The 23,983-nt window shown below is 37.4% G+C and overlaps 1 protein-coding gene across 10 annotated transcripts in view; it reads left to right on the top strand.

Annotated features, from left to right (window-relative positions):
* The window catches only part of SPAG9 (sperm associated antigen 9), a 64,567-nt gene that overhangs the window by 27,638 nt on the left and 12,946 nt on the right, over positions 1-23,983 (top strand). For 9 of the 10 annotated variants that reach the window (XM_054221607.1, XM_054221605.1, XM_054221609.1 and 6 more), the window contains 19 exons: positions 3,905-4,058; positions 8,136-8,346; positions 8,867-8,966; positions 10,142-10,263; positions 13,422-13,479; positions 14,055-14,207; positions 14,295-14,346; positions 14,780-14,910; positions 16,184-16,240; positions 17,107-17,280; positions 17,957-18,086; positions 18,350-18,442; positions 18,735-18,902; positions 19,669-19,840; positions 20,947-21,174; positions 21,978-22,173; positions 22,356-22,478; positions 23,036-23,116; positions 23,619-23,686. In XM_054221607.1, the coding sequence (XP_054077582.1) occupies positions 3,905-4,058; positions 8,136-8,346; positions 8,867-8,966; positions 10,142-10,263; positions 13,422-13,479; positions 14,055-14,207; positions 14,295-14,346; positions 14,780-14,910; positions 16,184-16,240; positions 17,107-17,280; positions 17,957-18,086; positions 18,350-18,442; positions 18,735-18,902; positions 19,669-19,840; positions 20,947-21,174; positions 21,978-22,173; positions 22,356-22,478; positions 23,036-23,116; positions 23,619-23,686 (2,471 nt within the window). Of the gene's footprint in view, positions 1-3,904; positions 4,059-4,595; positions 4,638-8,135; positions 8,347-8,866; positions 8,967-10,141; positions 10,264-13,421; positions 13,480-14,054; positions 14,208-14,294; positions 14,347-14,779; positions 14,911-16,183; positions 16,241-17,106; positions 17,281-17,956; positions 18,087-18,349; positions 18,443-18,734; positions 18,903-19,668; positions 19,841-20,946; positions 21,175-21,977; positions 22,174-22,355; positions 22,479-23,035; positions 23,117-23,618; positions 23,687-23,983 lie in introns of those variants that run through there. The other variant, XM_054221613.1, reaches the window with a different exon arrangement.

Here is a 23,983-nt window from a genome sequence, read left to right as displayed (position 1 = left end):
TTGCCTTCGTGTGCTCTTCCTCTTTCTCTGCTTTCCTTTTTCCTTTCAAACAGAAAGGGCAAGGATAAATTAAAGATGTAAATTATGCATAAATTTCAAATTCTTTTGTAAACAGAACATTTATGGATTAGGATATGGCAGTATGTTTTTTTATACATTCAAATTTCATTGTCTTTTATCTAAACAAGTACAAGGTCAGTTTATGTATCTTCTTTTAGAAAGCTATTACATCGATTTACTGTAACCTTCAAAAAAAGCCGTGATAATGTCGTGGATAAAGCTCCCATTAAGTGTATTGCCAGGTACTTGGCTGATCTTGTGTAGCCATAAATGTATGCAGTCTGAGGCTTTGTACTATTAAATTTCACTTCTTTAAATCAAAAGAATTATATAAGATCAGTTAGTTGGTGATCTGCTCAAAACCGCAGTAATTAGTTGATCACGTTATTTTAAAAAATCTGATTACCGGGTGGTGGGAAAAAAATAATATCTTTCATTACTTAAGCTTTAGAGCTCTTAAAGCCTATTCACTATTGTTCAGCCAAATGTTATCCTCTCCTCTTTTCGGTACTTGCATGGCAAGCTGCCAGCTCGGTCCCCCCTCAAGTTGTGTGCTGTTTGTCCTAGTTGCCTGGAGCAGTAGCGGAGATGCATTAGAATATTGTGACCAGCAGTAATCTTGACATGTTGTAGTGCTATGATTACAAATGGGAAACAGTTGGAAAAGTTTTAAAATGTAGCTTTCTGACCCAATAACTTGACAGATGTTAACTGTGGTTGTAAATTGAATAGTAAACTTTATTTAAAGAGGGAAAAATGCTGGAAGTGGTGTTCTCTGAAAGAGGCATGTGACTTTTTCTCCATAGTACATGGTGCACGTAGACTTTGTATGCTTGTATGTTTTAACTTGCGTCTCTGAGCACAGAAGGGTTGTTCCAAAGGTTTAAAGCTAATCAATAGATAAAAGAAATACTGATTATTAATAACAACGATAATAAATATATATGTATGAATATTTAAGTACAAAGAAATAAAATAAAGTGTAACTGTCTATAGTCTGAACTAGTTAGTAAGGCTGCCCTTGTTTAAAAGGGGGAAAATCAAACCCAAACCAAATAATCCGCAACTCTAAAAAAAACAAACAAACAAAAAAAACCCACAAAATATTAAACTTCGTGTTCAATAATTTTTATCAGACTTCTTATATTTAAAATATCAAGTGGTTTAAGAAATACTTTTTTTTTTTTGTAATGTGCTTTTACTTCCCTGGAGAATATTTAATGGATTTGAGGGGCTTGGGGAAGCTGTGCTTTTTCCCGCCCCTAGTAATTTGTTGGTTTAGGAATTAGAGTTATTGGAACTCAGTTCCTTAATCTTTTATTCATTTTAAAAAGATAAAAAATATAGGCCGAAGGAATCTAATTGTAGAATAATTGTTTCTATTTTTTTAACACTAGTCGGATTTTAGAACAGACATCTGGTTGCTTATCCTTACGGTTCCTGCAAATGCTTCCATACATCACTTCAGAATATTAGTTTAAGCTTTTAAAACACGTGCCTGCCTTCTGCTCGCTGTCGTATTTTCAGCTATTTCTTGGACATTGGGGGAGGAGAAGGGGTTCTTTGCTTTTTGGTCAAGGAGGAGTGAAATAAGTTGAGATTGCTTCAGTCTAATCAGATAATTCCTTTTAATGCAGGCACGGGTATAGTATCCTTCACTTCCAAAATAAGCCCCCTTTTCAACTTTCATTACTGTGTAGTTTTGCGATGCACCTGAACTGCGTTTAGCACATCAAAATGGGTTCATAATGAACTATTCTGCAAAAAAAGCAAATGTCAGTTGTGAACTCCTTTGGTACCCATTTTGTTGAAATTCCCTCTTCTGAAGACTGCGAAGAAGCTGAGCTTTGTGGCCTATCCTGCACGGAAGCAAATCTCTCTGCCCTGAACCGTTGCTCCGGGAGGCGTTTCCCAAAGCGAAGGGCCTCCACAATGAAGGCTTTATCACCGCTTTCCCTTCCACCCAAGGGCCGCTTTTTTTTACTTCTTTTGTCACTGGACTTCTTAACCAATGAAACCGCCTCAGCCTGTCTCTTACCATCAGCTTCCATGGTGTGCTGTGGCTTTTGTTACCCACGCACAGTGGAGTTGTGGGAAACCTAAAGAAAAGCAGAACCTGTTACAATAGGGGGAACCCTTGGAATCAAATTCTCTTTAGTTCTGTGGGTATTTTTCCTGAAGACTTTTCAGCACAGTTAGTTTGCAGATGCTGGAGCAGTATCTGATGCTTTTTATTTCACAACCTTGACCGATTTTGCTTTACTTTGCTGCCTACTTTGCTCTGCTAAATTGCTTCCTAATTAATGACCTAACTTGGAATAATATTGATGAAAGACCAAGATACGTGCAATGTGAGAAGTAGTTGCAAAGATTTTTGTGACAGGGAGCATCTTTTGTACGCCTGGACTGGAAAGTTTTATGCCAATTAAAATCGTTTACTTTTTGAACATTGTTTTTTTGGTGATGTGCAATTTACCAAAAGGTGTTTACTGCTTAATTGTTAAATACAATCCCTTCTTGACTACCTTTTCTTCAAAGTAAATAAAGAAATAAAAGTTTAGCTTTTCCTTTTGCATATAACTTATATGTGGGTATTCTGCGTAGAATTCTGCCTAACTTATGTTTAAGTTTTGAAAAGCTTTGCGAAAGAAAGTATGTATGGTTGTGATTTGACTTTTTATAATGCTAAAATATGAGATCTCTCAAATCTTAATATTTTTTTCAGGACTGTCTCTGCAGGGGTACCTACAGGCAGTGCTTTCTCTCAAGAAGCGTAATTTTCTGCCATCACTCGTGCATGCTTTTATTTTCTGTCCGTAGTATGCTTAAAGCTGTGCTAGTTGATTACAGTCCTTTTTTCTGTATTTTGTTGTTCTGACTGAACAAATACTTTTCTTTATCTCAATTCTATGCCTGGCTGATATTTTCCTTTTTCAGGGCTGGCTGTAGCATCCCATGAATTGCGTTCTACACAATGTTTTTGTCCCTTGCCAGCAGGAAGAATTAATGTTTTTGTTCACCGATCACACTACTGACAGCAAGATTGACTTGGGGATTATTTTTTTTGGCGGGTCAATTTATGAAACTTTGGAATTTCCAAACATTGTTTGCCATAGGGAAGTGATAAAGATAGCGGAGATGGTGAAGAGTTGGGATGAAGTAATTTGCCTTATTTGCACAAGCTTTTGTACCGCTTTAGGGTGAAGTAGAGGGTTAAACTGATTTTTGTTAAAACTACAGAAGTTTTGGCTGGGCTAGTTTTAACATAAGTAATTCCTTGACCCAGTTTTTTTTTCAGTTGTACAAATCCATGTAATTCCTGTGATCTTCAGAAGAAAAATAGCATACATTTTGCAAAGAGCTGGGTGTTAAGCTGATTGTTTGCAACTTTCCCAAATGCTTCCGTTCGTGATTCAGCTGTTGGCGGTTGTAGAAGTTATGTGGTACTGTATCTTGCAAAAAAAAAAAAAAGTGAAAACCGATATTTTTAAGAGTAGTTGCTGAAAACTGTAATTTAGTCTGAAATAAGGCAGCGTTTTCATCTTATACTCCTATTTGTGTTCCACTTCTGTGTATAACTTGTTTACTATAGATTAGCTGTGATGCCGTCAATGACTGCTGCCTCAAGCCACGGAATAGACTAGTTGCAATTAAATAGTGTGAACTGGGGAATTATGTGCTGTAATACAAACTGTGTATGTGGTATTGTATATTTAGTAGAGAGTAGTGTATGAATGTTTGAATTTATAATTTTAGCACTTCCCTCCTGATCTTGGAGGCGTAGAGGAAAAGAAATTGTGCGACATCTGAAATGGCTGATGAAACCTGTTTCTCTTTCAAACAGAAAGGAGCGTCCGATATCTCTGGGCATCTTCCCCTTACCTCCAGGAGATGCGCTACTTACGCCTGAAACTCAGAGAGAAGCGGGGGAAACGCCTGGGTCAGAGCACTGGAAATTCCACGAGCTGAGTCAGCCACGGTCCCACACGAGCCTGAAGGTGAGCACGCAGCTCGGCTGCCTGGGCTGGTAGGAGAAACACCCATAAACAGGTTATAGATCCTTAGTGGGGAGAAAACGCAAATTGAAGGAGAGGAGGGAAAACCCTAAATCATCTTTGTGTGAGCCAGGTATGTTGTTTACTCAAATGAGCTTTGAGGGAACTTATTTACTGGAAGAAACAGAGTTTGGGTTGCATTTCCCAAATGAGCGCTAGGACAGGCTAGTTCTCCTTTCAGTCACAGGAGTGCGCTTTTTCTTTCTGACTAAGGACCAAAGGTCAGTCACTTGTTCCTTACACATTAGATATGTAATTAGACAGTGTAAACAGGCCTGCTGGATTCATATGCTTTTAGAAGGAAAGCTTTAATTACCACTCAGGCAGTACTCTGAACACAGCCTCTGCCTGCTCTCTGCGTATAGCACAGGTATACCACAGAGTTCAGAATGACCTCACTTTCCTAAATTAGCCTGCAATTATGATTTCCCTTACATGTAGCTTGGCTATAATTCCTGCAATTGTTCTGTGTTCCAACAGTGAGAGGGTGGCATAGAACAAGCTGCAGAAATGGAAAAATGGGTGAGTGGTGTTGGAGTGTGGTGAATCCGGCAGTCGGGACTAGGGCGCACTAACAGCACAGCAGGAGGAGGCATCTGCAGGGCGAAGAACTCCAGAATGTGTAAAGCCTCCCTGTATCTTTATGTTGATGAGGTTCTTTCGGAAGACTATGGATGTACTGTTTTTTCTGAAAAGGCATACAGCCGAGAGGAATTTCCTCCTAAATGAACTTAATACCTAGCAGGGGAATATTCAACTGGTAAGAACTAAAAAAAAAAAACTATCCAGACATAATTGGAACCCAGACTTTTTTTTGCCTAGAGGTCATCTGGAGATAATTGGAAGTGTAAGTAATGGCTAAATATATTAAGTAATGTAAGTAATGATAAACATATCAAAGTGACAACAGGAGTTTGGATCTAAAAATTTACCACTTAACAAACTCTTGGTTAGGATCATTTTTGGATCTTAAATTTGTCCTATTCCTTTTGTCCTGTGTCAGTTAACATCAGTAAATTGACAGACTTCAGGAGAGCTGACTGAAATATAACTTGAAGTTATGACTAAGAGTAAGTGAAGATGAGGTAAAAAGGGAAGTCTCTGATCCCATCCTCTCCCCTCAGAAAATCATATTGGTTACTATATATTGTCAAAATAGGCTTCTTGGTATAGTTCTTCTAAGAATAATGCACTGCTAAAAGAGAATTTACAAAACAGCACAGACTGTAATTTTCCAAACCTAGTTAGTCAGAGTAAGTTCCTTAGGTTCAAAGCAGCATCTTTACTTTTTAGCCGTGAATGTAAAGTACTTCTGGAGTGAACATGTTGAATAATATAATGTATTGAAGCCATAACCAGAATTTGAAACTTTTTTCTAATAATTTTTATTTCCTCTAAATACTTCTAACATCAAGTACAAGGGACAAGCAATGTTCTGCTGCTTTCAGGCATCTGCTTTCCATTCATGCACGAGCATTTCACTAACAGTCAGTGTTTCCTCTAAAAGTATCACAAAGAGTAGGTGTTGGGGAGAAACCCAGAGTGAAAAGACTGGGTATCCCATAGCTTGTACGGTAGTGACGTTGCTGGGTATTGTTGTAAGACAACATACAGTTCTGTGCTGTTCATTCTCTTCTGCTTATTTCTGCAAAGCATTGCAGATGAGCTGCTGCTGCTTCAGATTTAATTATCTAATTTTTAAACTAATTCTTCTTTTTTCCAGAACAATCTTTTGGCAACATTGCCAAAAAAGTCAAATTTGCTAAGTCAACCCAGCATTGACTTTCAGATGCTTACGCTTTGAGATATTTTGATTAATTCGTTGTCACTTAATGGAATTGCATTTCATTTTCTTTAGTTCTAGAAACAAACACTCATGATAGTTTAATCAGCGTAGTTTCCAAGAGTTAGTGAAAAAAATAAGCTAGACAATAGAGTTAGAAATGTAAAATAGATGGGATTATTTGAAATTCCTTTAAGGAAAGGACCATTTTCTTCACCGTTTTTTCTTGTGCTGTCAAGCTGGTTTTCTTGAGCTTTGTGTGTGAAAGTCAGTGATCAGTCTGTGCTGCATCGGTTAGTGGATGCTTTTGGAATACAAAGATGTAGAAATGTTTGAACGGAGCCAACAGCTCTGTTGAGGTTTCATTCCCTGTTTGTGTGAACTCCGGATTCCCTTGGTAAGGGGTAACCATTTCCTCCCTTCTGTATCTGCTTGCTGAAGTATGAATCACTATCCATCAGCTGAACCTCACCAGTTCAAAAGGCAAGTGGGTAAATTGTGTAGCTTTTTTCTTTTTTTTTTTTTTAATGGACGTAATACGTTAATATGTCAGGTTTGTTGCCTTGTATTACTACGGGTAAGTGAACATGTTTTATTCCTTTAAAGGCATCTGTTAGTGGACTATATTTCTGAATAATTTTGTCAGAATATTAAATATTAATTACCAGTTATTTGGGGATTTACTAAAAAAGGATGAAAATTGGAAAGTAGTGAATTTTATTTCTAAAGATTGCAAATTCCATGTGGGGATGTCACTATAGGATGCAAGCTTTTCATTTATTCTGATATACATAAATGTGTTTTCCTCCCTGACTCCAGAAATTAAAATCTTATCTTGCCAAGAAGTTTCAAGAGTAAGAGTTTCTTAGTTTTTAGTCATCTTATACTAAATACAAATGAGAGAATTTGTGTCTATATGCAGGTCTCACCTGTATTTTTTTTTTTAAATAACCTTAAAATTTAGTGTCACTTCCTTTTCAAAAAGGGATGCTAGCAGTGTGATGCTTCACAAAGTCTAAACTTGGTTCATTCTTGACAAGTTTAGGTTTCCTGAGATAACAGATTCATCTTCTTTAAATGTTGCAGACTTGTCTAGGAGCCTTGCTTTCACCTCTGATGCCCAAAAAAACCCCTTAAAAGAACTTTTTCTGAAAACTTACCATTCTGCCTTCATTTTGCACTTACCAGCCTTGATGTTTCGTCTTTATTTTTCCCAAGGAGATTCCTCTAACACTGTGTGCTAGAAAATATTGGCCTAAACAGACAAATTTGTTTTCATATCAGCAGCGAGTGCTTTTTCACTGTTACGTGCTGTTTAAGTCTTAACTAAGACATCTGGATGCTGGTATGACTGTGGTTGTGAACGAGGGGTGAAATGCGACTGAAAGGAGACAAAGTCCAGAAAAGGGCTGCTGTTATTCTCAGGTGTAGCCTCTAGTTGTATCGCAGTCCAGCCTGCCCTGGAACGCAGTGCCTGATGCAGCCCTGGCTGAGTAACGATCGTCATCTGGAGTCCAGCTGCAGCATTAACAGCCATACTGTCCCTTCTCCATACAGCGGCACTCTAATGCAAACTGTTGCCAGGAATCAGCTTCTAAGAAGGAGCTATTTACTGATGTTCTATAGTTGACATGAAATCTAACCAGACAAGTAGTCACTGCAGTTCAAGGTCTCGTTCCAATGTCATCCAGAGCTTACAGTTCAGACTGGAAAGCGTGTAAAAACAGTTTGAGTGAAGTGCTTGCAAATACTGTGTCAGTTAAATCCATGTTCTGCATCAGTGCTTCAATGTCTGCTTTTTAAGAAGATGTTTTAAGAAATCATGCACATGTTGAACCATTAATTTTATAACAGCTTTGGGAAGATTCAGCAGTTCCTTGTGCAGCTAGAAGGGTTATTAACATGGGAATGCTGCCTGTTGTCTGGAAGACTTAACAGAAAAGCATCCTAAAGTTGTCACTATAATTATCAACTGAGATCAAACACCAGTATTAAAAATAAGGACATGTGTTATGTAGCTATAACCTCCTCAACAGAAGTGAAACACCCATAGTCTAAAGATTAATTTGGCAGTACTGGCTTAAAGTATATTCTTTCCATTCCTGTTTCTTTGCATTTGCCTATTTTGCCTATTCTTCAGTAAAATACAGTAATGTTGGTGTTTGTTCTTTACGTAGCTCTTCTAACAATAATTTAAGTTTGTATGCACTTTTCAAATGGTAACTGTTCAATTTTAGGATGAGCTCTCTGACGTTAGCCAAGCAGGCTCAAAATCTACTACTCCAGCATCCACAGCTCCCTCAGATGTACCCGTGCTGCCTGCTGAAACTCCTCAAAAGGAAGATGTTGAAGGGCTTGCAAAGGACACAGATATGCCGAATGAGAAGCTGGACGTAAGCAAGAATATCGAAGTACAGGTAGCTCAAGAGACAAGAAATGTGTCCACTGGTGAGCTGCTTTAAACTCTTTAGTATATGCTTATTATAGGCCTCATATTTAATCCTTTATGAAATATCTTAATTGTTGTGCCACAAATGAGAAATGTTTTTTCTCAATATTTTTAGAGTACGGAATATTGGTAAGAGATACAAGTCTGTTGTTTATTGTTGGCTGTAGTCTATATTTTCCTAGAATTAGAATTGTTTATGACATTTCCTTGTAAACAGCCGAAGTGGCACTCATCTAGATGGAAAAAGTCCTGAGATGGTAGACATCTGCTTGGTTTTGATTGCAAAAGAAGTGGGAAATAATTACCATTGGATGACATAAGTTAAATTCAGGAGAGACTTAGAAATCCCAGTGTCTGCACTAGAGTATCAAAATCCATAGGCCTTCTCATTTAATTACTTTAAGTCTTTGAACTGAAATCTACTAACTTGATGACTGATTAATAACAACTATGTTTAGATAATGTCATATGTCACAGTGATTTTTGTTTTATGGAGACATACCGCTCGCTTTTCCCTAGGTGGAAATGAAAATGAAGAAAAATCTGAAGTTCAGGCAATCATTGAGTCAACTCCAGAGTTGGATATGGATAAAGATCTCAGTGGATATAAGGGTTCCAGGTAAGTTGAGTGTTGTGATTTTTTTTTTTTTTTTTTTTTTTGAGTAGGAAGACCAATTTTAGAAGGTACCAGACTTTGGTTTTGAACTCGTGACTTGTTTAGAAGTTTTACCAGACTGATAACACACTTTGTATAATGAACTTGCTACTTCCGTGACCTTACTTCCCCAGATTCCTCAGGAGGTTTTAAGTGCAACAGCAGTTCTTCCTTCTGTTCTGCTGCGCCTGATGAATGTTCAGGGTACTTCGTATTGCAGCAGACTTAAGAATGCTTAAATAAATATTCTTTCCATATTTCAAGCAAAGGGTCTATACCAAGAGACCTTTTCTCACTAGATCGAGGTTTCAAGGTACTAGCAGTTTCCAAGCTGGGCCCTTGTGTTTTCACCCGTATCTTTAAAATCTGGACTTATGGCTGACTTTGCAAATGTTACAGCATTTATTTATCAGATTCTGATGGTGGAATCCCAGTGTTGGTTTTCCTGAGTCTGCTTCTTTGTAGGCTTTTGCTTGTGGGGGATAACAGTTCTTTCAAAAAGTCTAAAGCCCCATCAAAAATAACCAAGTGCTGTTTTAGTAATGGGGGGTGTGCCTGATCTTCTAGGCAGGCCCTGGACAATTTAGGGTCTGGCCCCAAGTCCTTCCAATATGTTACACGTCTTTGTGTCTCATTCGTCTGGTGAGATGGAAAAAATGACCTTCTATAGTGAATGTTAGTAGTGCAAGATCTTTGTGTGAGAGAAGCCCCCTTTCTGGCCAGAGGAACATTTTGATCTCTTTTTGGTTCTCTTGCGTTCTTGTTATATTAAATGATTTCCAGTTTGGCTGAGCTGTTTGTTCTTCAAGCGTTTGGGCTGACTAAGGGGCTGAATTTCTGTATGCCAAAACTTGATATGCTTTAATTTATTAAAATCCTGACCAGCTCATTATCAGCAGATACCTCAAGTTTGGAATCTTTACTTGATGCCAAGATAGTATTTGAAAATAGAATTTGGGACTCTTCACCAGTTGAAACCTTCTGAAAATTTTACTTCTGCTTTGTTTTGTTGAGTTTTTTGGTTTTTTTTTGGGGGGGTAACGAATGAAGTAGTAGTAAAAACATGGAGAAAACTTTCTTCAATTTGGGAATGTTTTCTTTCTGCTTTTTTTTATGTCTTGTTTTAATTCTTTGAATAGCACTCCAACCAAAGGCATAGAGAACAAAGCATTTGACCGTAATACAGAGTCACTCTTTGAAGAGTTGTCATCAGCTGGTTCTGGCCTAATTGGAGATGTGGATGAAGGTGCAGATTTACTGGGTAAGAAAGGTTATTTAAAGAGGAATTTTCCTTGTTAGTGGAGTTTAGTTAGTAGAGCTTAATTATCCTTGCTGGATTTACTGTTAGGATTCCTTTGCATTAAAATCTTTTAAATATCATCCTAAGGTGGTTATTGGAATTCAAAAAAACAGGAGAAAGTGTTTGTTCTTTTTTTCAATATGATAATATCAGCCTTAATGTTTAGGGGCGCTTGTGACACTATTCTGTATTTCAGTTTTCCCCGTATGTTCTCTGATACAAAGATTTTTTTTTTTTTTTTTAATTTGAGCAAGGATTTTTATCTTGAACTAGTTTTAGATAGATTAATTGCGATTGTGCCCAATCTGTAATGGCCTGGCTTTATCACCTCTCTGTGGAATTTAACATGTAAGAAGGAATTGCAGCAGAATGCAGTGGGGGTAATTTGAGAATCAAACCATTAATTGAAATGGGAGGGGGAACCCACATTTCTCCTCTCTCTGAGCGGCTTGCTGCCGCTTGTGTGCTGACTGAACAGAATGTAGGTTTTGGGAATATGAGATGATCAGGAGCAAAAAGGTCATTAAAAGAAGGATCTTTCTATAAACAATGAGTGTCATGTATTATAACAAGATATTTTGGGACATATTTGTGTTCAGGCCTCATTTTGAAATAATGAAAGCTGGTACTATGGAATGTATAAAATGCCGATGCAACTCCTATGTGTTTTAGGAATGTGTTGTATAGAAAATCAGCAGTTTGCTTCTGTCGTCTGACCCAGCAGAAATACAGATTGTTACTAGTGTTGTTTAGAACCGTTGTGTGTGCAGTCTGGATTTCTGGTTGTTCAGTGTTCCACCAGAAACTTATTTTACATCAAGCAGGTGACATTTCTGCAAAGTATTACTCCCTGGGAGTAGTGGGCCTATCTCCAGTCTGAGATGGGTTTTCTTTGTTGTCGCTCTCTGCTGCTTTGAATCCTGAGCAGTGAGGACCACCACGTCCTTGCTGGAACGAACTTCATCCAAAACTCTTGCACTCTGTTGTCACAGGGACAACTGATGACACATTCTGCATGCAAAAATATAGATACATGAGAAGAACTATTTACATATAGCACTTTCCATCCCTTATCTATATGATAAATTGTTTAAAGAAATCAAATTACTGTCAGGACTTCCTGGTAATAGATGCTTTGTTTTCCATGGGCAAAAATAATATACTTTTTAGTATAACATATCAAAAGTTTGTCACTGACTTCATTACCATTTTCTGTAAAACTACACACCAGTGTGTGCAAAACGAACACATTGTTATAACTGCATTTGTTATGCAGAATGTGTTGGTCTGAAAGTTTTACTATATAATCACCGTTTCACTTCGAGCACAACCACAGTCCGAATTACTCTGTGTTACTTAAAAGCCACATCTGCATCCAGGGTAGTCGATGTGTTTCAAGCATTTGGATCTGTTCTAAGTGAGCATTAAACTGTAAAAGTGGTTAATTGGGATTCTCTAATCTGTTTTCTCTTGGGCTGCATACCCAGGGGAATATTCTGGTGTGTATGCTTCTTTTTTTAAAAAAAATTCTTTGAAATCTGTTGCTTCTACAGTTAGGCGTTCTTGGCTGCTGCTCTCATAAAATACATTCTCTGCATTTTTTCCCTGCTTGGTAACATTATTTTTTTTTTGCCTTTGCACTCTGGCTTTCTAGTTTTTGTTCTTGCATTATAAAGGATCTTGAAACCTGTTGGAATTGATCCTAAGTACTTTTATCTCTGAATACTGAAAACATTTAAAAAGCAATAGCCACTCGAATAAAACCTCTGGATGACTGTAGTATAGGGGATTTCTCTAGATATTGTTAAAGTAACAATAGCTGATCTAAGTTCCTTCAGTATTAAATGTCATTTACTTTTAATCCAAAACCCAGAGAGAGAAATTCCCAAAGAGGGACCTTTGACTTGCATGTCTATTTTTAGATACCTTTTTTTATTGTTATCCAAATATCTTAAGTCTTCGGTTATCAAAGTTGCTTAGAAGATTGTGTTCATAGACTATTTTAAAAGGCCTCCACCATTAAGATGCCTTTTTCATTTGTTGTGTTAATTGTGAATTAGCATAACTTCTGCCATTATCAGTGTGGTAATTATTTTGCTGTTCAAGATGTAAAATAATTATTTTCTACCTGAAAGTTTATCTTTTCAAAATCCTACAAATTATTTGAGGCATGCAGACGATAGGGTGAGAAATTAATTTCTAGAAATTTAAATCATATTGAAGTAATTACCTAAAGAGTTATGTTCACTTTTTTCCATAGCAGCATATTGATTTGGAACTTTTACTGAATGGCTTAGCATTTCTTCCAAGTACTGTGCTTCTAAATTATTTCACAGAAAATGAGATAGGCTTTCATTAAGCTACTGATTTTTATAAGAGGTCTAACCAGTAGAAATGGGTGTGACAAACTTAACTTTAACATCTGTCTTTCATATAAATCCTGCTTCTAATCACATCACATTCCACTTCAGATCTTTGGTGGTGGCTTTGTTTTAATTCACTCTTACTTCATAAGTCTAAATCTTTTATTGCTCTTCGCTCATACTACACCTTACATGAAATGTTTCTTGTTCTTGTTTTTGCTCTACATGGAATGCATGGCCTTTAAAGACCATAATTTCTTTGGTAAGGTACCCTCTGCTCTGGGAAATCTGCAGGGCTTTCACAGTCTGAGCTTTATAATTCAGCATGTCTTGTGTCTGTAGCTGATGTACTTTTGCATCTAACATGGTATAAAAGACAGTCAAGTGTTTTAAACTTAACTTTTTGTGGACTAATACTTCCCCAGTAATGCTATGCTTGTTTTTTGACTTACTAGTACTGTAACCTGTTCAAAATTATACATAGAGTAGGTAGAGGCAGCACTAGCCAGTGGTCAGCCAGGGTTGTCTTCAGGCTTTAACTGAAGGCAGATTGGGAAGAAGGTGGAGGGGAAAGCTAACTCTAGAAAGTAGGTCGCTCCTGAAACTTCAGATAGCTCGTAGCTTTTTTGCCAAGTTTGTCATACTTAAAATTCAACTGTTTCTAGACAATGGCAAAACATAGGTTTTGGAAAAAAAACCAAAGACAATAACATCAATTTTATCTGTTAATTTCATGTGTTTGTTTCCTTTGGAAAGGAATGGGTCGTGAAGTTGAAAACCTTATTTTGGAAAACACTCAGCTGTTGGAGACAAAGTAAGTCAGAATGTGTATGTAAAAAATACTGACCTCTGGTTTTTTTGTTATATCTTCAATATCTTCATACCCAGAAAGTTGAAACTATTCAAATGTGCTCTCAGTTCTGAGAGTAGTGGTGGTATAAGTATTTTGAATTTGTATGTAGATTTGGCTAAGTACATAGCTTAGTTGGTATCCTTCTAGAAATTAAGGACCTAAGAAGCAAAAGCTGCTTTTATCCTTGTAAGGCTACAAGAAATGCAGTGCCGTGTCCTAATGAGATCAACGCCCTGCCTCTTTGTTAGAAACACGGCAGTAATTGCAGAAGCTAATCCATTGGAGCACTGTTGAGGAATTCAACCTCTAAGCAAACTGTTCTGCTTTATCAGTACTTTCTTGTAATACAGAGGTGTGAATGCGCTTGAGCATTTGAGATTTGGGGGGAGAGGGTTTGACTCGTTTTAGAAAGCTGTATCTTTTTACAGCAGCTCTATGTAAGAAATTTGTAAGTCTTGAAGAATAAAATCAGGCTGAAGCTAAACTACTGAGACCATAGTCATCCTTGTAACGGTGTATTTTTAATGTTTGTGTAGAAATGCACTGAATGTAGTGAAGAATGATTTGATAGCAAAGGTGGATGAATTGACCTGTGAGAAGGATGTACTACAAGGTGAATTAGAGGCTGTAAAACAAGCAAAACAAAAGCTTGAAGAGAAGAATAAGGAACTGGAAGAAGAGCTGAGAAAGTAAGTTTAATTCTATGGTTGTGAAAAAGAAAGAAAAAAAAATACCACTGTGGTATCTAATGCAGCTATTTTTTGTTTTCTATTTAGAGCTCGTGCAGAAGCAGAGGAAGCAAGACAGAAAGCTAAAGATGATGATGATGTAGGTGTTTGTGTGTGTGTTTATTTTTGTATGTATAATTCACAGTGCGACATTAGAAGTTCACATGCATTTAGGGAGTGCTACTAAACTTTACTGCTTAATAAGTGGTGGTAAACTTCGTCCACGTATAGAAAATATAGAAGATCTAAAGAGCACAAGTAAACTTAAACTGACCATGTCTGGTTTTCTTTTTCCTCTCTGCCTATTTATTGTGTGTCACATTCTTTTTGAAGAACTGTTTTTATTCAGATTATACTACATACAAAGGATGGGAGGAGAGGAAGGTAAAATTGAGTTAGTTTTACAAAGGCCCAAATGATTTGGAACCTGGAATTGTGCCCTAAACTGACTCTTACGGGAAGGCAGAGGCTGACTCTGCAAGGCCCTACTGTGCTCCTTTGTTTGTCCCATGTTTGCTTTTCTGTGTGTTCAGAGTGATGTCCCCACCGCTCAGCGGAAGCGTTTTACTCGTGTTGAAATGGCCCGTGTTCTGATGGAAAGAAATCAGTATAAAGAGAGGTTGATGGAGCTTCAGGAAGCTGTCCGATGGACGGAGATGATAAGGTAACCGGCTCTTTTAAAATCTTTGATAGAGCTCCTTGGATTTTACAAGCTTTTGATTTTTAGCTGCAGAGGGATCTGGTCAGTACATTCGCTTATGAGGCCTTAATTGCCCTTTTGCTTGTCTCCCTGCATGCCCATGAATAGCTTTATTTTCAAGTTATGAGCATAGAACTTACCCTGTCCAAATGGGTTCTTGGTGAGACCTCAGTGAAGATGTAGTACTTCATATGATGTGAAATAAGCATCCCTTGAAGAAATGTGTGTATTTTGGAACAGTTACAAAACTTGGTAATTGTAAATAACAATTAATTGGTGGGCAGGAAACGTTCCTGTGTGTATGTGTGCCCATACCTCAAAGCAGTGGGCCCAGTTGTCAGCTGGGAGGTCAAAACAGGAATACCGTACAGTCTTCGGATTGAGTGTAAGCCATTTGTTGGGACTTGGCTTGTTCAGGAGAGAACACAATTTTAAAACTGCACAAGGTTTGTTAAATATAAGCAATAAAGGTGGTGTTTCAGTCTAATTTGCATCCTGAATATTGAGTTGTCTGGAAGGTATGATTTTTAAAAACAAAAGTCTCCTGCCCCTGGCCTCAGCCCAGCTTGTTCTTGTCACATCCCCCCGAGCCGTGTCCCGTCCAGAGGTAACGGTGTCACTTGGTGCCGCCTGCCGGTCAGGTGTAACAATGGCATTTAATTTTTTCTGTTGTCCTCAATACCTGTGAGCCACTTCAGCTCTGAGCCTGTGAGAGGAAAAATACTTATTCCCAAGCAGACATTCTTTGCTTTTCTGTAGCTGTGGTCTCCTGTAGAAATCCTCTCGTATCTCTGTTAATGCATCTATGGCTTCAGGAACAATCACTTTTATAATTTATTTAATGATATGTTGAAGAATAAGAGGTCTTAAAATAAGAGGCAGTGGTTAAAATATTAAAAAAAACAGGAGGCAGAAGAACTTAAAATTATTGGCTGCGTTCTTCTAGTTGTTTTCACTGCAGTGTTACACAGATTTGTGTCTTCTGTCTGAAAAGCAGTCCCCAGTTGTGCTTGTGATACAAATAAATGTGGATGATGTTTATTATGTGACTTCAGTTCATCTAGTGAGAATTTCAATATTGTGCGCTGATCAGAAAAGAAGTGGCAATGTGAAGAAGTAAGCTTTGATATTTTTGATATGTTATCCTGTTTTTTTTAAATAAGTGTTACACACTGTTTGTTCCTTTCCTTTTCTTAATTAATGCTTACTCAGTAAACTTGGAATTCATTTCTTGTAGAGCATCAAGAGAAAATCCAGCCATGCAAGAAAAGAAGAGATCAAGCATTTGGCAGTTGTAAGTATTGAAATGCAACTCGCTGGCAAAAAATAAATAAAAGACCCTAACCAATTAGCTGGCACATTTTTGTGTGTTAGCTAATTATCTTTTGGCAGATTAAGATGTCTTAACTGTTCTCCTCTTGTTACCTAGCATGCCAGCTCGGTAAGACTGTTCTTGAAGACAAAATGTATCGTAAGCTGCATTGCGTAGTGAATGGCTGTGCACTTTGTGAAGTTAAATGCCAAAGTGCTGTAATTTTTTTCTAGCTGAATATGCACCAGGGCTCTTGTTCTGAACATTTTTCTGGATTTTTTTTTTATGATGAAAAATAGAAACTTGAATGGATTGCATTTATTTCATCTTCCTTTTCCTCTGTGAAGTACCACTTACTGATTGTTAAATTTTTCTTTCTAACTTCAAGCTCCTTAAATCTAAACCAGTGTTATTCACAATAAGATATTTGTCAAATAATCCTTTTGATGTTGTGGTTTGCTAATAACTATTCTATCTTTTAGCCTAGAAAATGGTGGGGCTTTTAAAGTGCTCAGTGCATGAACTAATATGCTTCGTAAAACTTTCTAGCGGGTGTGACGTTCACATCCTCATTTTGTTGGTTCCCTGTAGATCTTCATTCAAGATGAAGATCCCATTAAACCTGATAAACGAACGGGATGATAATTCTTTAACAATTTTTCTTACTGACGTGAGTTTCAGTGCTTTGGGAGTGTTGCTGACTGTGCAGTGGCTGCTGCTATGTTGGGCTCCAGTTTCTTAGTCTAACTGGCTTGAGCAGGCTAGCATATGCAGTGTTTTGTCTGCATAGTCTAATTTGGATGTATCTTACAAATCTTAACTCTCATCTTTCTTTTCTTTTCTTCTAGTTTTAGCAGGCTCTTCAGTTCATCTAGCAATACAGCTAAGAAACCAGAACCTCCTGTCAACGTTAAATACAATGCTCCAACCTCGCATATTACTCCATCAGTCAAGAAAAGAAGCAGCACCTTATCTCAATTACCTAGTGACAAATCTAAAGCCTTTGAATTCCTCAGTGAAGAGTAAGTCATTTTGGTGTTACAGTACTAGATATGCTCTATCGAGTATTTACTCTCTTAATCCCCTGAGATAAATAGCATACTGCCAAGTATAGGTATAACGTTCTCCTGAAATGAGTGTTGATACGCAAGAAATCAACATAGTGCGGCCTGAAATGCACAGCACTGGATGCGTATGCTGGGTTCCCGGCAGTAGTACTCTATTTGGCAAATGTCACTGGCTTTTATAAAAGTGCTTTCAGGCACAGGAGGCAGCACTTGGTACACTTTTATAAGCAAGTGTTGTAGTTCAGCAATAACTGTACAGATACTTTCACTTTAAGTTCAGTGGAAAAATGGAATAACACCAGTCAGACTATCAAGTATCTGTAATTTTTTTTTTCCTCCTGTGCTTCTTTACAACTCGTAAAGCTTCTAGTAGAGGTACATAACCCAAGTTAATTTTCTTTAAGAATACTGACAATAGACTCTCTGGTTTTGCCTGTCTTTCACGGGTCCCTTAGAAATAGCTCATGGGAAACTTGGCTTTCTGTAGCTGCTGTGTGAAAAACCAGTGATCTCTGTGGTAACCCAGTGCTTCCACAGAGATCTTGTCTATTGAGTTTAATAACAACTCCCATTACAGAAAGAATTCTAAAGAGCATAAATAACAGGTTCTTTAATAATGATTCTTCCCTAGAACCGAAGCCAGTTTAGCCTCCCGCAGAGAGCAGAAGAGGGAGCAGTACCGCCAAGTGAAAGCACACGTTCAGAAAGAGGATGGTAGAGTGCAAGCATTTGGCTGGAGTCTACCTCAGAAGTACAAACAGGTATCATGCTTATATTTTCAAATGTAGTGGTAACAACTCTGTGTTTTGTGAAATTTGAACAGAGGATAATTTCACAGCTTGTGTTTTGAGTGATTACAGCATTTTTTTTGTTGAACTTTTGCAGTTAAAAAAGCCTTTCTAAGAAAAAACACAATGCAGAATTCTTAATCGTGTTTAACAAAGTCTGATCAGCTGAGCCCAAAGACTGTAAACCTCTTTTAAAGGGGAAGGCTTTTCTGATTGCTTGTTTGTTTTTTGCCTAGGTGGCAAATGGTGGCCAGGTTGACAATAAGATGAAGAACTTGCCTGTACCTGTTTACCTGAGACCTTTAGATGAGAAGGATACCTCTATGAAGGTAGGACGCTTACACCAATGATATAGAGAACTGGACGACCTATAGCTTAAATATTTTTATTTTAGACACGATTATTTTCCTTTTGAAATGAAGTTGTTTCTTTTTAAAGCACAGGGGAATTGGAATTCAAGCTTCAGTAGAAATGTACATGACTTCAGTCTTCATCAATTCCTTAAAATGGACTGCAGATATATAATAATATTGATTTAATTCAGTATATGTAACAATAGGGGTATCTTCTTTTTTTTTTTTTAGCTTAATGTTTAAGTGAAGTGTTTCTTTTTCTTTCAAGCTGTGGTGTGCTGTAGGGGTAAACCTCTCAGGGGGGAAAACACGGGATGGCGGGTCTGTGGTTGGTGCCAGTGTATTCTACAATGATGTGACTGGTATGGACGCAGACGGCAACAAGCAGCAAACAGGATCTCAAAGTAGCTTAGATAAACTAGACCAGGAGCTCAAGGTAAGATCACAGTAAGGCATGTTAAGTATTTTCTATAGTTAAACATCTTTACTGTCTATATGTAGATTAATAATAAATTTTTTAATTGGGTTTATTGGTAATGAATAATTCTTTCTTGGGTAGTCATCAACCCAAGATATTTGAGTTATTGAATCCATCTACAAAATTTGTGTGATTCCTGTGTGCCAGCTTGTTGGCAAATCTGAGAAACAAATCAATTTTATATCAAAATGATGCACTGCTTATACCAGTGCTGCCTGCTTTAAAAAACATTGGTGACAGAATCGTTCTGACTGCCATTTAAAAAAAAGCTTTCTTAGGTGTCCGTACAGTTGTTTAAAAATGTGTTAGTCTTCATGTTTTCATGAAGAAGCAATGAATGGAATTTGTATTAGGGGCACAGAAACAAAGGCTTAATTTTGAAGTGCTTGGGGACTTTACGTACTTTAATCTGTGGCGATACCAAGTATGGTAGCTGGCACGTAAATAGCATCCTTCTGTAGCTTTATACTTGTCTGACCGCATAACTGTGCGGTGTAATTCTTTTCTATAGTTTTTTACACAAGTATGAAATATGAGGGGCTTTATGTTCCACGTACGTAGAGAACAAGTTAATACATGTAATGTTACAATGGCATTAAAGATATTGAACTTAACACACATTTATGTATATTTCTGAAGTTGATAATGTAAGAACATACAAGATCAAATGCAATAGTTCTTTTCCACCTTCCTGTTGTTCACTTCTGCCTTTATTCTCCTTCAGGACCAGCAGAAGGAGCTGAAACATCAGGAAGAATTATCCAGTCTAGTTTGGATCTGTACTAGCACGCATTCTGCTACAAAAGTTATCATCATCGATGCTAATCAACCAGGAAATATTCTGGACAGTTTCATTGTTTGCAATTCTCATGTGCTTTGTATCGCTAGCGTACCAGGTAAAGACTTGTGATGTTTTAGCTCAGGCTTTAACTGTATCGTATTTGGATTTTCTTACACAATGAAAAGCCAAATATTTGTTAATTAGTGTGATAAAGTGTTACGGTAACCACAGCAATAGAAGGTGTTTAGTTGGAGGGAAAACTATTGGATTTCTATTCTACTGTTCCACTCTTCAGTTGGCTCTTTACCTATTTTAACTCAAAGGTAAAGAGACATCAGTCACCAGGAGCAACTATTTTGTCTGCTGTATTATAAATTGTGCAATAGTGCCAATGTTTTATGGAACTGTGAACATCACAAAAGAAAAATGTGCTGGTTTTTTAGACCTCTTCAGTCTCTTGAAGATAAGTAGCAAGTCTTGGAGCTTCCTAGAGAGGAATCCTTATTACCTTGGGAGCGTATGTTGAGAGTGCACTGAGGGAAGTTTAATTAGGAGGATATTATGATTCTGGAGAAAAACTAATTGTGCTTTTGAATTTCTTGTTTCTTGACTTACACTTACAGAAGTCTGCAGCGCTAGTTCTGGTGAAGTAGTCTTGTTTAGTGAGCTCAGAAGAAATCTCTTTGCAGTGAAGTCTGAGGTTTTGCTCCATTGAAACTATGTATAACTTGTAAAATCAAACCAGCATAAATATAGTAAGATAAGATAAAAATTTCAAGAAACCAACAATAATATTTTAAATCTTAAAAATATTCGAGAGGGTTGTATGAGAGAAAAGCAGCTTTTCTCCCAGAACAAAAGATTTATTGCATTTAAATTCTTCATAAAGATGTAGAAAGGTATCCCTGCATATATGCACCGTTACGAAATCTAATTTCAATAGAAAAATTATTTGAAATAGAAATAAACTAGTTGGAAAACTGCATATTGGAATACAGCGTATGACATTCAGATGTGCAGATACTGCTTTTGCTTTTTGAGCTTTGTGACGGCATCTTTAATGTCTGCTGATCATGTTAAAATAAGCTTGTAGATGGGTATCTGCGTGTTAAATCTCAGTTGCTGGAGGGTTCGTTCAGTTTGAAAGCTTAGTTTGTTGTTAGATAGAAAAGTGACTCCTCTTTATGCCCACAAGAAAGATGTGAGTTGAATCTCTTCCAGGGGCAAGGGAGACAGACTATCCTGCGGGAGAAGAAGGGTCTCAAGAAGCAGATCCCAGCCAAGTGGACAAGTCTTCTCTGTGTGGGAGCATGACGAGCAACAGCTCTGCGGAAACCGACAGCTTGCTGGGAGGAATAACCGTGGTCGGCTGCACTGCAGAGGGTGTCACAGGAGCACCTGTAGCTCACGATGCAAACGGTGGCTCACCCATGACAGATAAACAGTCGGGTATGAAAATCTTACAAGTGTGCCAAAGCTGGCCAAACACCGTTAGGTGTAACTGAGAAATGAATGGTACGGGTACTAACGGAATAGCTTGGCTGTAAGCAGTGAGGTACTCTGTGCGAAGTGGCCCATAAGTCTGACGTACTTGCACTGTGTATTCCTAGCTGAAAACTTTGTGGAGAGATGTTAAACACAGTTCTCAAAAGTATTTGAAAGAATGTATCTTGTGCGTGGTCTAAAGAGAGCTTTTAAGTTATTCGGTATTTGAAATGTAGATCTTGCTGACAGATGACTAGAGAGAATGTAGATGGATATAAGCCTTAAATCTTAGAGAGTCTTAATAGAGATTTAAATGAATCTGTTTCCTTTGCAGGCATTCTTAATATTTTCTGTCATATACCCTTCAGAGCTGTATAGTGATACGATTGTTAATGCATGTGGGGTTATTGGACTTGAACATCATTTATTTTCTTCTGGTGTATAATACTGTGCCACAGTTGTGTGTGTTTTAATTGATTGGATTTCACTGCTATTCTGGTTAATCGAGTTAAAAGGCAAGCTGTGCTATCAGTCACTGAGTTGCCACATAAATTGCATTTGACACTTGTTGATACCCAAATTTTAGTAGGTTGCACTGTTTCTCATCTGATTTTTTTTTTTTATTTAGATGAAATACAAACTCTGCATTGTGATTGATTATTACAGCTATTCACTTAAGTTTTAACTATCAAGTTCTGGCTGTTCTAAACAGTTGAGAATTCTTCTCTCGAGATTGTTAAAAGCTTTTCAAATGTTTTGTTCCATAGATATTGCAACTGAAAGTAATTCAGTAGATGAGAACATTCCAACAGCAGAGGAGGCAACAGAAGCAACAGAAGTCAATGCAGGGACAGGAGAAGACACAGCTGATATTGCACAGACTGGAGTCTACACAGAGCATGTCTTTACAGATCCTCTGGGAGTGCAGAATACAACAGAGGCGTCTCCAGTGTACCACCCTAGGTACATAGTTCTCATACCTCTTAAAATGTATTTTAAAAAAAAAAAAAACGTTTGCAGGAACACAACATGGGGATGAAACAGATACTTTTTTTTTTCTTAAGTTAAAACTTAACTTTTAAGTTTTCTTACAATCTTCTTACAATTCAATGTATTTAACTGTTTTGTTGTGGTTTTTTTTTCAGTACTGAGTCAGAGTTATATAAAGACATTGCAGTTTTGCCAAATGAGCAAGATCTAGTGAGAGAAGAAGCACAGAAAATGAGTAGCCTTTTGCCGACAATGTGGCTTGGAGCACAGAATGGATGGTAAGAAAATGCTGATCTTGTTAAATGTATTTGGAAAAATTATTTTAAACTTGCTTCTTGTGCTTACAGGCCTGATAACTGTCTCCAGTCAAGATTAAGTTCCAGATGACCTCAAGAGAGCCTGAATTTTGTACGCTTTGCTATATTTAGGAATTTTAGAATTCAAAGAAAGTATTGTAGGTGATTAGTAAGCTCTTTTTGGTGGATAACACTTTTATCTGCAGAAAAGTTTTGGTTGGTTTTTTTTTTTTTGTAGTCAGATAAATAGTTATGGTCTGATAACTCCATAACTTCCAGTATTTCATTGTGCCAGAAAAGTACGTTGCCCTTTTTACTGCAGATGTATCTGCAAGGGAGTTGGTAACGTTTTAGGCCTGTGAAAAACCATTCTGCCTGCTCATGTAGCTTTTCTTTCAGTCTACACATAGTTTTCAGTGGAAGATGAAAACTTACTTTCCCTTTGATTGTGGATTTCAATTATAGGGTTTTTGCTTGGTTTTTTCCTGTCTGGTAGACCTTTCCTAGTGCTTTTAATCCCTCCTGATTTGTCTTTGCAGCCTCTATGTTCATTCGTCAGTGGCCCAGTGGAGGAAATGTGTTCATGCCATTAAACTTAAAGATTCTATTCTCAGTATTGTGTAAGTCCTGAAAGAATGTCATGTAAATCATAATGAACTTTTGTTAAAATATTTGCAAAGTAGTTTTATATTTCCTCCTCAGATATTGAGAATGTCAGTTGCCATAAATGCATGCATATTCTTTGAGGGGCAGTGGAAAACGCTTGGGGAGTAAGGAAAATAAAAGGAATCTTGTATCTGTTGGAAATACTATAGCTCAAATAATGAGCTGTAGCTGTATACTTGGTATTCTTTGTACCTGTATACTCAAAACAGCTATAGGTTGTTATCCTTTGTTTTCTTCAGGCGTTGTAGATAGATATATTTCAAGTTTTCTGAACTGGATTTTGACGCCTTGTTACTGTCCCTTCTCTTGAGCTGTATTGTAGAAATCAAAGCACTAGGGCTTACGTGAATATAGAAAGTACGCTGCAATATAAAACGGTTATACCTTGCTTTGAACTTGCACTTTGAGAAATGCAGTTTAACGGTGTATATTCTTGTGCCTCCTTTTTTTTCCCAGACATGTAAAAGGAATAGTATTAGTTGCACTAGCTGATGGAACACTAGCAATATTTCACCGAGGAGTTGGTAAGCATTCTATTAGACCTTGAAACCAGTGAAGTTGTAATGGTATTTAGGAAAGAAATGTGCCATTTATAAATAGTGTTTTGAAACTGTATTCCCTAATGGCCTTTTTACAGGTTGTCTTGAGAAATCTTTAGTATTTCAGTTGCAGTTTCAGTTACCGTTTTTGCAGTGTCCTGGTGCATTCCTGGAGTTTTTCCTTACTCTGAGAAGGAGAATATCTAAGCTAAATAGCGAAAAGCAGTGAAGTCTGCTTTGATCATCGTCTTTTTTGCTTTTCCATCACGCTCAATAGTTATG

This window comes from Rissa tridactyla, chromosome 15 (genome assembly GCF_028500815.1).
Source record: "Rissa tridactyla isolate bRisTri1 chromosome 15, bRisTri1.patW.cur.20221130, whole genome shotgun sequence".
NCBI lineage: Eukaryota > Metazoa > Chordata > Aves > Charadriiformes > Laridae > Rissa > Rissa tridactyla.
This window is presented reverse-complemented; position numbering and strand designations above follow the sequence as displayed.